The sequence below is a fragment of the Falco peregrinus genome, chromosome 5 (assembly GCF_023634155.1).
Source record: "Falco peregrinus isolate bFalPer1 chromosome 5, bFalPer1.pri, whole genome shotgun sequence".
Taxonomy (NCBI): Eukaryota; Metazoa; Chordata; class Aves; order Falconiformes; family Falconidae; genus Falco; species Falco peregrinus.
This window is the reverse complement of record NC_073725.1, coordinates 14,772,971-14,787,958: the sequence shown is the minus strand read 5'-3', so window position 1 is coordinate 14,787,958 and position 14,988 is coordinate 14,772,971. Positions and strand designations below refer to the sequence as shown.

Below are 14,988 nucleotides of genomic sequence, written 5' to 3'. Positions count from 1 at the left end.
TACACAATAGTGAAGAAAGGCAGGTTTGTGTTTAGGCTGACTTCTACCCAATAACATACTCTCATGTGTGAAATATTTATATTCCCATGTGTATAACATAACCCTTCCAATGGCATTGTACTTTTCCTTTTAGGCCAGCTTCTGGATGGTTTTGATAGTTTTAGCGAAGGTCTGTATTACACCAAGAGCAGAATTTCAGTCTGGCCCACGGCATTCTGTGGGAAGTACCAGACAGACAGGGTGTCAGGCTTAAGTCTTCTGTTTATAGAACAAGTTCAGTGTTCACTCATTTTTCAACCTACAGCTGGAGGATCTCCCTGAAAGATCAGGCAGCTGTTAAGTCTTCTGTAGCCTGCCTGTTGCCCTGCGGAGAGGTCTTCCAAGCCAGAAACTGCTGTTGTAGGTTATAGGATTAATAAAATGAGTGGTACAATGTCTACACAGCTCTGGAAAGCAAAGAGATAAGTTTAGATGTTTGAATTTTGACTGTACAAAGCCAGGAATGGTATCAAGTATTGCTTCTTCTCCATGGAAAAACAGTAAAAGTAGGTTTCTTTTATAGGCACATCTCCCAGTTTACGATTTCTGATTTGATACAACTGCTGTAAAGGACAAGTGTGGCAAGACCTCTGCTGGAAAGAGGAAAAATGTGCTTTTGTGATGACTGACAGGGATGTCAGGCTTCCTTTGGGAGCTTTTATAAGGTGTTCCTGAGTATGGTACTTAAAGGGAAATTTAAAAAAGTTGCTTGATGAAGCAACAAAGCTTGGAAGCAGAGGCTGTCCTTTACATGCCTGTGGCTTACTTCTCAGTAGTCTTTTAATACAGGTAGAGTTCAGTGTGGAAGAACTGGAACAAATCTGTCTTTTTCACCAGAGGTGATGATTTATGCCTGGCTTAATCTCAGTAATTTGTTGGTGGCCATACTGTGAAATATATCACAGCTGCTGTTACTACACTCACGTGCGATGGACTTGTCTTCTGAGGGCTTCTGCTGAGGGTTTCTGCTACAATGAAAGGAGTGAATTTAGGCTGATGCCCATGTAAGAAACAGCTACTTTGACCTTTTCTGAAATTCAGAATAAGCAAGCCACCTAGAAAACTGATAACAAGGTTTGAGTGTGAGTTATCCTTCAAGAGCATTGTGGGGATTTTTGTTTTGTAAGATGTTGAAAGTACTACTGAAATAGAAGTCTTTTTGAGGGACTAACACTCCCTCATAGATAAAGGAGGAGATGTAATTTAAAACAAAAATGCCTGTAAATGATGATAATTCTTTGCAGTTCTTAAAACCTAGTCTGTGAAAAGTCACAATGTGACAATTCAGTACACAAGTACTTAGCAGTATAAAATCTTTCTTGCTTGGAGAATAGTTTAACTGAAAATGCCTTTCAAGAACTATTGTTTCTTTCACAGAAGGTTTTGGGAAGTGATTTTTTTTCAACCTAGAATGAAAGGCTACAGTGGGAAAATAGATATAAATCTAGGCTCTAATCATTTTGGCATTCAAATAGTAGTAGTCCTGCGTAGTCTTACCTCAGGACTTTAGATCTCTAAGTGATGTGAGATTCATAAATTTATTTTTAGTGAGTGCCTTGCACTTTAAGAAAGTGGGAAATGAAGAGAATTAAATCCTAGTTGTTTGAGAAGGGCTAGGTGTTAGGTTATTTAATGTGCATCATTTCAAGTTGTTTTTTTCTTTAAATAAATTGTTTGCTGCTGAAGTATGTATGTAGTACACGTTTGGGGTGCATCCTTCATTAGCTTGTCTCTTGTTGTAGAAGGCCACAGTTTTTTAGTGTGGGATTTGGGGCTTTTTTGTTTATATCATGGAAAGGTTTACTTAAACGCACCTTACTAGTCTTTGCCCTCTAGCTGCTGGTTTGATCCTACCAGTCTCCAAATTGTTTTATATGCTGCTGGCAGGCTGGCTAATACAAGGTGCAACAGGCTGCTCTGGTGCACCACGGGGAAAGCTCAGCATCTTGCTGGCTTGGGCTGGTCCCCACCAGCTGTCACCACAGGCAGGACGGGACAGTGGGAGCAAAGGGACTAGTGCAGCCAAGAGACAGGAGGAAGGTGAAGGGATGAATGAGCTGAAGAGTGCAGGCTCAAACTCTGGCATTCTTTGTGTAGCCCTCAAGAACTGTTCTGAAGAGCTTTTCTCTTCTTTCAAAACCAGATTATTAATTTTTTTATGTTTAAGCGTTTTATTGTTTATATTTTAACTACTCAGTCACTGGTTTTAGGGATCTGTCATAAAGCCATGCTAGCTCATTAGGTAAAGTGTTGGTTAAGAAGGCAGTGCTACATGGAAAGGCGGAACAAATTTAAGTCATGGTTTCCTTTTTCTGTGACCCTTGTCTCCATGTTGTGGGCAAACAGGCATTTTTATATAAGGTGACACCTAGAGACTTAGGAGCGTGGTTTGATTTTCTGTGTAAACTAGGGCAAATTTCTTACTGCCTTTCTAAAGTATATAATGGAGACATTGTTGCTGTTGTAGCCATTGCTTTTTCTTGTCTGTTTTAGAGTGCAAGTCCTTGGGAGGAGGGACTGATACATACATGCGAACAAACATAATGGCAGCGCTTGGCATGCTATGATCCTGATCTTAGCATTCCTGAAATAGGAGTACTAACCATGATCGCTTTTTAGTCAGTTGTTTAAAAAACAAACAAAACCCAACACCCCTTTCTTATTAAAATATAATTTATTAATGTATTGTAGTGTCGTGCTAAAAAAACACACTATCACCCCTTTTTTATTAAAATATAACTTATTAGCATATTGCAGTTTCATGTTATCTCGGTATTCAAACAGATGCAAGACGGTGTCTGCTTTTTTCATTTCTAATGCTTATATATATATCAAATGACAGCTCATGATTTTCTTTGAACAGTGAAGAACAAAACATACTACTTAAATAGTTGCAGGTTCTTTTACCTTAGTAGCATTATGGATGATTAAAACAATGAAAGTATATACTACTTTACATAATAGCCATAACTGGATAAGTAAAAGCGTTTGAGTTACCATGTTGTTTTTTTAAACTGCTGAAAAGTCAAAATATAATTTTAACTAATTTGTTCCAACTGCACATCCCTGTTATAACTTATTTACAGTCTATGCTCTGTGTGCATGCATATGTACATCTTACAGCATGATCTGGATAATGTAAACAAGATTCTAAATGTAGATGTTTAAAACAGGTAACTAACCAAATTTCTCAACAATTTGATAGACCAATGCAGTTGTAAACAGTGAAAAATGGAAAATGTTCAGTGGCATTCTCTACAAAGGTCATTTAAAATGTGGTACACAAAATATTTCTTAACAATGCGTTCAAACAGTGGCATCTTAACTGTGAAAAAGCAAGAATTACATTGCTGACTTAGTTGCTGTGGTAGGAATGATGTGGCATGTTGTGAAATTTTGGTTGGCTTGTGATTTATGGATGTTTTGTAATATTTTGCAGAATATGGTATGGGTGCTAGGTATTCTCTGAATAGAGGTAAAAGGCTGTAAATATAGACAAATCTGTCATGACTGATACGTTTAAAGCATGTAAGTCAATAGGTTGATTTTCTTCAGCTTTTTACTGACAATAGTTAAGAAAATTTGGTGGGGGTTATTTCTTCATGGGTTCAGTTCTGTCTTTTTCTGAACCAATTATGCATCTTCTTTACTATTCCTCTTATTATGCATTTTGCATGCTTTCTTCACTGTGATACATCCCCAAATGTTATTAAAAGGTTCTGTCTTAGAAATAGGAGGGTTTACGAAACTAGTTAGTATAACACATAAATGTGCCTCATTCAAACTTTAAAAACTGCTCTCACATTTTATCAAAATTTGCACATAATTTTAAACATGTTCTGTTAATACTGAAGGATTTAGTTATCCAATTTCAGTGTACACCTTTCTGAAATTATATGTTTTGTAACCCTTGGTCTTCTCTCTATTTTGTAAGATTCTCTTTAGTTATTCTGTTAGAAGTCTGGCTTCTGCATCCTAGTTTCTGCATTAGTACATACACTAAGGTAAATATTTTCCACATTGGAAGAATGGAGTGGTCAATGCAGAGTAAACTTCTCCAAGTTGAATTTTCCATTTAAAAACAAAAGGCCGCTTTATGAGAAACAGGGATACTGGTACTTTTAAAAAGTTACTCCTTTGTGCTGAGGGTAAATGCTATTTTTCAGCCTGGACTTTTCTACTAGGCTCGGTCCTTATTCATAAATCATACCTTTACTCTGGCAAAAAAAATAAAACCAAACCCAACCAACCATACTCTAGTCTCACTAGCTTCAAGTGAATGAAAGTAGATTAGTCCATAGGTTAGATGTTTCCCTGCAAAATTAATGAATTGGTACCTTCTGTGGAGGACTGCTATTTTGAGAGCTAAAGAGGGAAAATACAGAGTATAATAATTCAGGAAAGTCTGCTGTTGTGCCTAGGTAATAAAAACTCTTGCATGTGTGATTTAAAAATGAGATGAAAAGCACGAGAAAACAAGTATGCTTTGAAATATTTGTCCTTTCTTGAAACTGTACTTTTACTAGGTATAACTCCTCTGTTGTACTGAATGATAAACGTAATTACAACTACATTTTATATGTAATTTCAGGTTGCTGTCAAAAAATGAAACATTATTATGTTTGGAATGAATATTTAAACACCTGGGAACATCCCACATAATTTACCTTATTATTTACATATTTTCTTCCCAGTTGTAATCTTTAATAATTTTGCATTCTGACTTTTTTGTCATTGATTGGTTTTCCCCTTTTTTCTTTGTCATTGCTACCTCTATTTCTGCAGGAACAAGTAGGTTATTGGTAAGTATTTCAACTAAATCAGACTTTACAAAGTTTTGCCTTAGTGAGGACTTATTTTTTTTTACCCTCACTTCTTTGGTAAAAACTTTGTAGATGACAGACCAGTTGTCTGTAAATGCTGTGCTTTCTCAGGTCTCCATTATCGCCTTGTTTGTGTAGTAGAGTAATAGTTTTCAGATTCTCTGAGAGACTTTGTCTTCTGCATGCTTTCAAGCAGCATCATTATCTGTGCTGTCTTCGAAGATGCTGCCTTCTCCTGGGGCTTGCTCCTTTGTTCCTTCTGTCTGCTGCGTTTCGAGTGCAGTGTTTACTTTGTCTCTCCCATTCCTTTTTTTCGCAAGACCTCGTATGCATTTTGGCCAGTTTGCTCAGAAGACTTCTCTGCGTCCAACAAGATGCTCTGTTTCACGTGTTCAGTTTAGTCATCCTTGTCAATCATTATTCAGCCATTTTCACATCATACCTCTTCCCTTTTAGCTATCATTAAATATCCTCTCAGCATGGTGTAGCCACCCTTTCCTCTCTTAGTATCATGCTTCATGTAATTTTAATCAGATTTGTTCATTGTACAGTACAAGTTTTCAAGATATTTATGTCTCTGCATTTTCAAAAAGTAGGACTTTGTTCTTTCTTCTGATCTTGGGGCAGGTCTTCTTATACTTCCTTTTAAATGATGTGATTTCTAATGGAAACTTTTTCTTTAACCCTAGTGTATTTTTAAAAGTAGTGACTTTACTGACAGTGTGAAGAAGAGGAGGGGGGTGTAGACAGACTTGTTCCCTGTACTTAAAAATTTGTAGTTATCTTGCCAAATTACTCAGTTACTCCAGAAGAGCCTACTTCTGGCAGTAGAACACCATTATCCTGTCTATCTTTCACAACTTCCATTGTGAAATAATGAGTGGAAAGACCTTTTGCAGGTGTTGGAGGAAAATATTGTTCCAGGCAATAAGAGAAAGCTGGAGGAGCAGAAAAATTAAGGAAGAAAGAAAAAAAAAAAGTATAGTACAGGGGAGACTAGGAATGAGAGAGAAGAATTCTTCCTCATGGAACTGTGATAGGTGAGTAAGAAGAAAAAAAGCAATGGGAATATGTAATATCTCTAAGTAAGAGTTTTAAGACATTTCATTTGCATAAAGTTTTCAGACCTCCAAGCTGGCCTGCAGTGAGTTATTTGTCATCATCTGATAATACAAGAACTAAACTTGTTTGACAGGTTAAACTTACCTGCTGTGTGTAAATAAAATACGTTTGTGCCCCAAACTGTTGACCATGCCTTCTGGCTACTTGCTTTCTGAATAAGGTAGTTGATTGGCCTCCAAAATGTGTCCGGTCTGGCTTAACTGCATATTCAGACAACTTTGTTGTCCTCCATACAGCTCCACCAGATTTCTTCAAAATGGCAAGAGCCCTGCTTGTGCAGAGAAACTTTGGAAATGGCGATAGGGCTAGTTTCTTCCCATACTACTGGTGTTACCCTGCCAGTGCGGCTAGAAGGGGCCATTGCTCTTATTTTTGCTTGCCAGAGATCTGAGGATGGGTAGACATAAGAGAGAGGGAAATCCTTCCTTTGTTGCACTTGATTCAGATTTTGGAAGGGAGTCACCACATGTGGATGAGAGAGAGAGAGAGAGAGAGAGAGAAAGTGTGTTCCCTTGGGTTCTCTCGCCTGCCCCCCTCCCTTGGGAAAGACTCTATGGAAATTAATGGTATTCTTCTGGGGAAAGTCTTGTTTATAAGTGGAGGGTTTGGTCACTGATTGAAAATAGACTTCTCAAATGTAGTAAGCAAAATTTTAAATTCATCTGGACTTAAGGTGTGGGTGGAGCCTGTCTGACATGAAAAGAGGCATGCCTTTACAACTGCAAAATGAAACTCCCAACATAAGTTTATTGTCACACTTTTTCTATCTTTGGCTGCTTCTGTTCTGTTGAGAAACTTGTGGTATGGATTTGTGCTGGGGTGTGTGGGGTGGTCACATCTGCAATGCAGTTACTAAAGTAGTATGTTAAAGAGTGAATTCATAACTTACAAGTCACTTCACAAACTGTTCTTGTTTTGTGTGCTTGTCAATTTGAAAGTGCAAAGACTCTAGGAGTATGGATGAAGAAGTCTTCAGCAGTCTCATTTGCCTTGACTGCAGGTCCCTATGGATGATGGGATGGGGGGGTAACATCCACCTGCAAACACAGGAGCTAAGAAGGTCTTCTCCTTTTGTGGGGTGCTTGCATCAGTCTAAAACATCCCTCTTAAAAAGCTGTTCTTCTAATAACAGCTGTTCTTATTTTTGTATTAAGAGGTAAAATCAATCTTTCCCCAGGTCTTTCCTACCTGTACTTTCGTCTTCTTTTTTGCAAGATATTTTAGCATGGGGCTCTTTTTCTGTCTTTTAATGGTTATGCATCAGTTTCTAAAAATGTGCAACTGTCGTTTATAATCATCATCATGTTACTTTTACATTAGTATTAGACACCTGAAGTTGTGCAGTTGATAAAGGCTTTATGTATGAATGAGAAAATGTCTTGTTCAATTTCTCTTCATGCTGTACTGTGTTACTTTTCAGCGATTGATACTGAAGATCTCATTTTCCCAATTACCAAGATGAAGGGAGCTAAAAAGAAGTTATGTAGTAGGATTCTGTCTGTCTTAACTTCTGGTTTAGGAGATTAAATACTATCCACACATATCTTCTCTAATTATTCCATAAGTTCCTTAACTAAAATAAGTTGCAGGTTTGTTTTTATTCCTCATTTATATATCCCCCCTTTCCCACTCAGTGGTGTGGGAGCTCAAAGGAAGTACAAGAGAAAAATCCCTTGTGTCCCTCAAGGAATTAACAAGTGTATTTACTTGAGTTTTATGGCACAAAAGTGGGGAATAAAATCCCTCTAGATTATAAGCACAAAATCAGTAAGTGCTGAGAAGAAATTATTTGTGCTTATCCTGGTCCAGTTTCATAGAAAAGACAGAGTTTGGAACTTTGTATTGTTTTGAGGGAGTATTTCTTTATTTCTTTTCCATCTCCAGAAGTCTTTCCAGATGGTGCTGTGTTCTCCCAGCTTAGGCCATTGTCAGCATAGGGAAGAACTGGAAATTAGAGAACTAGATGTATCTTTTCACCAAGACACTTTCTCCCTTAATAAAAAAAATCTGTACATAAAATAGAGAACTTTCTCTGAATCACCACTTGTATTGGGAGCTACAGCACCTAGAAATTCTTCTGTAGAGAGTTCCTTAGGAACTGGTAATGCTGTCTTTTATTTTACCTTCCAACTTAAAGACATTTTTAAAATGTCAATTCTCTGTTCTTGAGTTAGGTGTGAAATAATAGTCATATTCTCTTTGATGGTAAGGATAAAGTTGCCAGGTAAGATGGTAGCTGTGGTAAAGCAGTACACTTTCATGTATGTACAAAGCTTCACAGTTTTGAGCTTAAGGAATTATTCATCCTGTCTTTCCATTTCAGCTGTCTGAGGAGAAGAGGAGAATTCTGTGGCCACATAACTTTAATAGACCATGTAGTCTTTACTGGAGGGTTTTTTTTCTCTTCTTTAAGTTTTACAAAGTACTTTAGAGAAGGAGGGAGTAACAGAAGTTTGACTCGACCAGGACTGTTCTTACTTCACCAAGAATCTGAATTATTTCCACCTATTTTTCTGCTGTTCTTACAATCTCACTTCGTGGTCCTCTACACAGTCGAATACGAAAGGAAGAAGTGGAAGAAGTAGAGGCATTAGACTCTGAGTTTAATAAAATATTTATGCTATTCTGCTTTATATTCTCATTAGCAAATTTAGTATGGTCTAGGTGAAAAAGTAGATGGATGCTGAAATAGTTGGAAAAAATACTGTAGCTGCTGTAGGAGAGCAGTTCAAGTATCACAGTGGTCTACTTTGGGTTCATTTTCAATCATCTTTTTTTGGAGGATGGGCACTTTAATAAAGGAAATATAATGCCAAACTCATAAGATCTGAAAGCATTATGGAGGGCAAAATTGGAGTTCATAATTGTTTTTAACATGTTAGGAAAGTGTTCATAATTGATTAAAAAAGACAAATAAGAATTATTAAATGTGAGGAGAAATGAAACCTACCACTAAAAATGGGACCTGGCTAGTAACAGTTCTGCTGAAGATTTGGGGATCGTTATAGGCCATGAGAGGAATAAGCCAATAATCTGTTGGTTTGTTTAAAATGTACATACCTGTATACACACATGAAGGAGATATCTCTCTAGATAGACAGATCTATATACACCTAGCATAACAGAATGATGTGATAGGCAACTATTAATTTCTGCTTAGGATTTGTGAAGTCTTAGCCTGAAAGCTCTGCCCAGTTCCTGGCAATGCTGTATGTTACAGTTGGACAGAGTCCAGAGGACAGCAATAGGAATAAAAGGTTTGGGCATCAGGGCCTGTGAGGAAAGTAATATTAGAGTAACTATTTTTTTTTTTTCAGGCTGGGGAAAAAGATGAAGGGCACACATTTTCCAGTGTGAACATGGTTTTTTATATTGACGGCTCTTACCGCCTGTTTTCCATGTCTACTGAGCACATTAAGAAGTAATCAACTATTTTTCTAAGTGAAGGCTGCCAGATTAGAGATAAGGGACGATTTTTCTAACTCCCTAGGAGTAGCTGATCAGCATTCTAGGTTGTCTAGGATGACTTACTAAAAGTCTCTCACTAGTTGGTTTTTAAGGGTAGATTAAGTCCTCTAAGTATGTTTAACTCAGTCTCCCAGTATGGGATAGACTTGGTGACCTCTTGAGGTGCTTTCTAACACATTTCTCTGGTTATGTGAGGTCTTTTCTGTTTTCTGTGGGGATGGGATTATTTGTTTTGTTTTAGCATCATTACGCAGGCTTTATTTGCGTGACAGGAATCTTTCATACCACCCTCATACCATCATATTTACTGGATGCTGTGGTTCAAGATTGTCTATGCTTAGTTTTCTAAGTACTGGAGAACAAGTGTCAAGTATGTAAGTAACATTTGTCAGGCTTCTTTTTGTCAAATACATGATAGAAAATATGTGTATGCAAGGATTTCTCTTTTCTTATGACTTCTTTAAATATGAACCATTATCCATCTTATTTGAAAACACAGGGATACAAAACCCTAAAACACTACTTATGTTGCATGCTTATTTTAAAAGAACAGCTGCTGTCATTATACTTTCAGTTGGGTTTCGGCAGTGTTCCTGTTGAGATGTTTTCTGCTGAAAGTTACTCTGATCAGGCTGATGCACTCTTTTACATTGGTGCAGATTTTATTTGTGGTTACTTCTTGCTACAACTGTTTAATATTGACCAAAAGCATCATCCATTGTTCTGTGAAAGTCTAATACCACTTTAACGTGTTTTCTTTATGTGCAGTTCTGTGACACTCTACACTGTATTATCTGAAAGCTCTTAGCTCTTTTTTTTTTTTTTTTCCCACCACAAAATAGATATTCCAGAATGAGTGCCAACATGATTTTGAAAAAAAGAAAAAAAAAAATAATAGAGGCCCAGGAGTTTGTTATTTGTTGGATGGTTTTTGTTTGCTTCACTATGCACTGAACTGCAAGTTTAACAGTCTGATGTTTGCAAAGGAAGGCAAACACTGGAAGATACTAGTAAGAGGTTGAAATTGGTATGAGTAGAGGGAGTAGCCACCCATTGACCTGTCCCTGTGGACAGTTTCCAAGTCTGCCAGAGATGAAAGTTATGTGTTCAGTAGAGGGATGTGAGAGAAGACAGGATTTCTTGGAGAACTGGTGTTTTATTTGCAAAAAACGGAGTCGTCTTAGGAAAGTGATACATTCAAGAGAGAATGAGAGAGAGAATTTCCCTCTAAAGATTTAAATTGTGCCACTTATGCAGGTTTAAGTATTCCAAACTTTCTGTGCCACCTTGGGATTTTCTAGTAGCTGTACTGCAACTGTCTGTTCTCGCTCTTTTGTTGTAATTGTACTTTTTCCCAGAATTACGGTTTTAAGTAATGTGTTACTTTCAGTATTGTGGCCAGAGTTGTGACAGTAGATGATGAGAGCTTGTAAGAATTTGTCTTCCTGCCTCGTAAGCATGCAGTTGTAGAAGTCAGCTAGAGGCGTGTGGTAGCTCGGTGTTGGTACTCGGCTCTTTCCTGCTGTACAGAAAGAGAATGGGGTGAGAGGTGGTTCTTCCCCTGACTTAGGCTGTATCACAGACAATGTCCTCTCTGCTGTGGGAGAAGGAAGGACAGCTTTGCAGTGATATCCTGACAGTGACAATCCTAATACAAAGTTGACAGTTCCTCATTTTGCATGAGGATAAGGGATGCTGTGAAACAAAGACCTTCGTAAGAGCTGGATTTTTACCTAGAATTATACATTAGCTCTCTCCTTGTAAAGAATGAGAGGTTTAAGAGAACACTTTGTTTGTTTTGTTTTGTTTTTAAATTTTTAGAGGACACTTCACATAATGCCATCTCCTCTGTTGACTACTCCAGCTTTGTTGTCCAGATGTCATGAATGCATTGTTTATCTGCAAAACTCAGTAAAACAAGTCACGTAGAGCACAAGTTATTTTTGACCTGTTGCTGATTGTTAAAAGTCATGTGACACTTTCTTGAAGTTATCAGAATTGTTCCTTAAGACTGGTGGTAAAAACAAACATAGGCTATAAATGTTGTTAGCCTGCTGGGCAGTGATACAATAGAGTCTTTGTTCTTACAGAGTACTTAATTGGAAACTAGGTCATGAAACTATTGGCTTCTGATTTGAGGAAAGGTGGGAAAATACCAGCTTTTCTTTAAGGACCTTTAACTGACTTGTGGGCAGCATTGATTGTTGACTTATATTTTCCAAATACAGTTAAAAATAAATATTGTGTCTACACTCAAAATATTTTGTTCTTTGGGGTTACAAAGAGAGTTGGAAATTGCCATTTCCTTCACACAAAACATACACTGTGTATCTCTTGGGGAAGATGGTTAAATCCAGGAGCTGGTTGTTGCAGCAGATCATTGTGAAGGAATGGAAAGTTGGATTTCACTTGCATTTGAAACATGTTTCACCAAGTGGTGTGAGCTCAAGGCTCTTTTTCTGCTGTTATGCTAATCTCGGGCATGCAGATGATGCTGGTCACTGGAAAAACATCTTTTCCACAAATTTACCTTTACCACTGGCAGCTAAGTTGGTCCATAAGGCTTAGTTAAGTGTGATGTCCTCTACTTTTTGGGTTCTTCAGTGTGCTGTTTTGCACACTGAGTAGAGCTACAGCAGTCAGATGTCCCAGACTTGCTGTGTCAGGAGGGTATTTGTAGTTGTTTTAACTATTACCTTCAGATCCTCCTTGACACTAGACAAGCCGCAAGATAGCGTATTGTTAAAATACTGCATTGCTAAAATGCAGACTGTTTGCTAGGTTTAGGTGCAGGTACATGGGAGTATAAGTGCATTCAGTTGAATACTCTAGGTGGATAACCAGAAAAATTTTTCACAGTTGTCTCTAAGTACGGTTTTAAGTAAAAGCATTATTATTATTATCATCATCATCATAATTTACCCAAACTCTCCCTATTGTTTTATTTGGATTTAAGTATTCCTTCCAAGCATTCCTTGGGTATGTACCTTCTTAATAACACTGTTAACTTTAGCAGTGGTTCTGAAGACCTATTGATGGTTTTCCCTGCCCCCTGTCCCTCCCAATTAGACGTGCTGATGACCCTAGGGAATAAGCTAGAAGGGTTCTGTCCAGAAAGCAGAGAGAATCTGTTAATGACTGTCCTGGTGCTTAACTAGCCGTGAACATGAATGTTAACTTGCTGTAATGCAAACAGTCCCTTCTGGCACAGCAGGACTCAGGCTGCAGCATATAAGGAAGTTATGTGCTTTTCACATCAAAATATCTTGCCAATTATGCCTTATAGAAGCATATAAATGAGAATACTGCATGGATCTTAGTAGCTTTTGACTAGGCTTAAGAGTCATCAGCTGCATTAGGCTGATAAAGGTTGAGAGAAAATTTACCCCAGGTCAGTTTCTGAAGAAAACTGTAACAAAACAGTTGTGGGTGGTTTTGAGTGTTTGGAGAACAGAGATACTAATTTCAATTTTAGTCATGTTGAGATGCAGCCTGTGGGAAGGAGGCTGCATGGCCGAAGGGTCATTGACAAAGCTTTCTACAAGTACATTAATCTTTTCAACTTGTTTTTTCCAAAAATGTGTTTGGCTGTGTATGCTTATTAACCTGTGGCCGTAACTGTTGTTTGTAAAGACGTAGGTTGGAGGAGGAGGGTTAAAAATAAGGAGAAAAAAGCAATACTTAAACTGAAGTGTAAGATTGACACAAAAAGAAACAGATGTGAATTGCTTATGACTAAAATGTGAAGAATCAGGACTGTACTTTATCTGAGGAAGTGGTTTCCAGTACATGTTCAGCTGCTGCTCAGAGTTCCTCATGGGTGTTACCAGTTGTCTGCTTTGACTTGTGTCCTATTAGCTGCACTAAAGAAATAAAAAACATTGCCTTGATAAATGAAATGCATTACTTCTATCAAGTACTAATGCTTCAGGTTAGTTGCTTGACCTACATCTGGATAATAATTAACAGTAAAGATCAAAATTCTCAGGCATCAGTAACTTGAAAGTGCAGCATCAAGTTTCTTGTCATTCTTGACTGAGTCAGTTTATTGTGAACTCCCAAGGTTAGAAGTATAAAGCAACGGGCAACAAACTAAAACGTGTGGGAGCAGGCCCAGATGTGGATGTTGGTGGAAGGTGCAGTGGCCTTTTATACATGCCTGCATCGTTACTTTTCAACAGCATCAAAGAAAAAGTTGTTTCTTTGCACTGAGCATGGAATTAGATATTTTTGCCATAGATTGTCCTGTAGGTATACTCCTTAACAGCTGTTATGCATCAAGATCCCTGTTGGTGGCTTTTTGTCTCACTTATGTGTTAATTATTCAGCAGATCAAAATTAGTCAGACTTTTCTCAGACTTCTGTGGACTGTGAAACTTGCCCAACCGATCTTGTCTTTTAACTGGAAGACTGCTGTCTTTGGTAATGACATAAATTAAGGTGTTAAGCAGTTTTGTCATGGACTATTATGTAGTTGCATCACAATCCAGACTGTCTTAATTATTCTTTACCCCATACTGCCTCAGGCTGTGACCTCAAAAGCTAAACAAGGTCATGCTTGGCTAGGATGAGAGAAGTCGAACAAATTTAGTGCTACAGGAAATATTAGTGATTCAGTAGGTGAGGCAACACCCCTGAGTTAATGTTTTCCCTGTGCCCCAGACGGGTAAAAGATGCTGCAGCTTGCGTGCTAAGATGTAAAACTGAGATCCTTTGTTAAAGTTTCAGTGCTATTCCTGGTAAAAATGAAGATGGTAATTCAGGGCTCCTGCCCAAGTTCAGATTTTAATAGCTATGTTCTCTACACATTGCTAATTTCTGTTTTAGTAGAGTCATATTATCCTCTTGCTCCTGTCTTAAACTGTTCTTAGAGTTGTTGGGAAAGTTTGTGTTCCAGAGGTGCTGACATGTTTCCAGTTGGCAACAAATGAATTTGCAGAAACAATGGTCCATTCTGAGGTCTTTTGAAATCAAGGGAATTATATTCATGTAAGAAATGTCAGGTCAAAACTAGAAAGCTGCCAAACAATTTTATTTTCTTTCTTTTAATGTGGGCAGAATAGATTTTTGGCTTGAATATGTAATAGTTTATGCCTTGAATAAGTGTACTCACACTTAACATATTTTTATTTTCCTTAGGATTCAAGTGCCCTGTATGTTCAAAATTTGTATCTTCTGACGAAATGGATTTGCATCTTGTGATGTGTTTGACAAAACCAAGGATAACCTACAATGGTAAGAAAGAAGTAAGCTGATAATTATTTATTGATTTTAAACATTAGAGTGATAATGATTCTTTATTTAGAAAGATACTCTGGTAACTAGTTCAGTGGACTCAGAAATCATGTATGTTTTTTGCTTGTAGTTTATTTTTTCAAATTAATTCCGAAGAACTTCATCTTTTTTATACTGCATGCTAGTATAATTTACACTGTCGACTTGATCTGCAAGTGTAAAATTGCACGTACTTGAGCGCGGTTTTCTCATATTTTGACCACAAGATCAGACATTGGTCAGTGTGTGTTTAGTGCCCACT

The 14,988-nt window shown here is 37.6% G+C and overlaps 1 protein-coding gene across 2 annotated transcripts in view; it reads left to right on the top strand.

Annotated features, from left to right (window-relative positions):
- Window positions 1-14,988, top strand: part of ZNRF2 (zinc and ring finger 2) — a 60,738-nt gene that overhangs the window by 18,878 nt on the left and 26,872 nt on the right. For both annotated transcript variants that reach the window (XM_055803925.1, XM_055803926.1), the window contains exon 2: window positions 14,592-14,687. In XM_055803925.1, coding sequence (XP_055659900.1) covers window positions 14,592-14,687 — 96 coding nt within the window. The remainder of the gene's footprint in view (window positions 1-14,591; window positions 14,688-14,988) is intronic.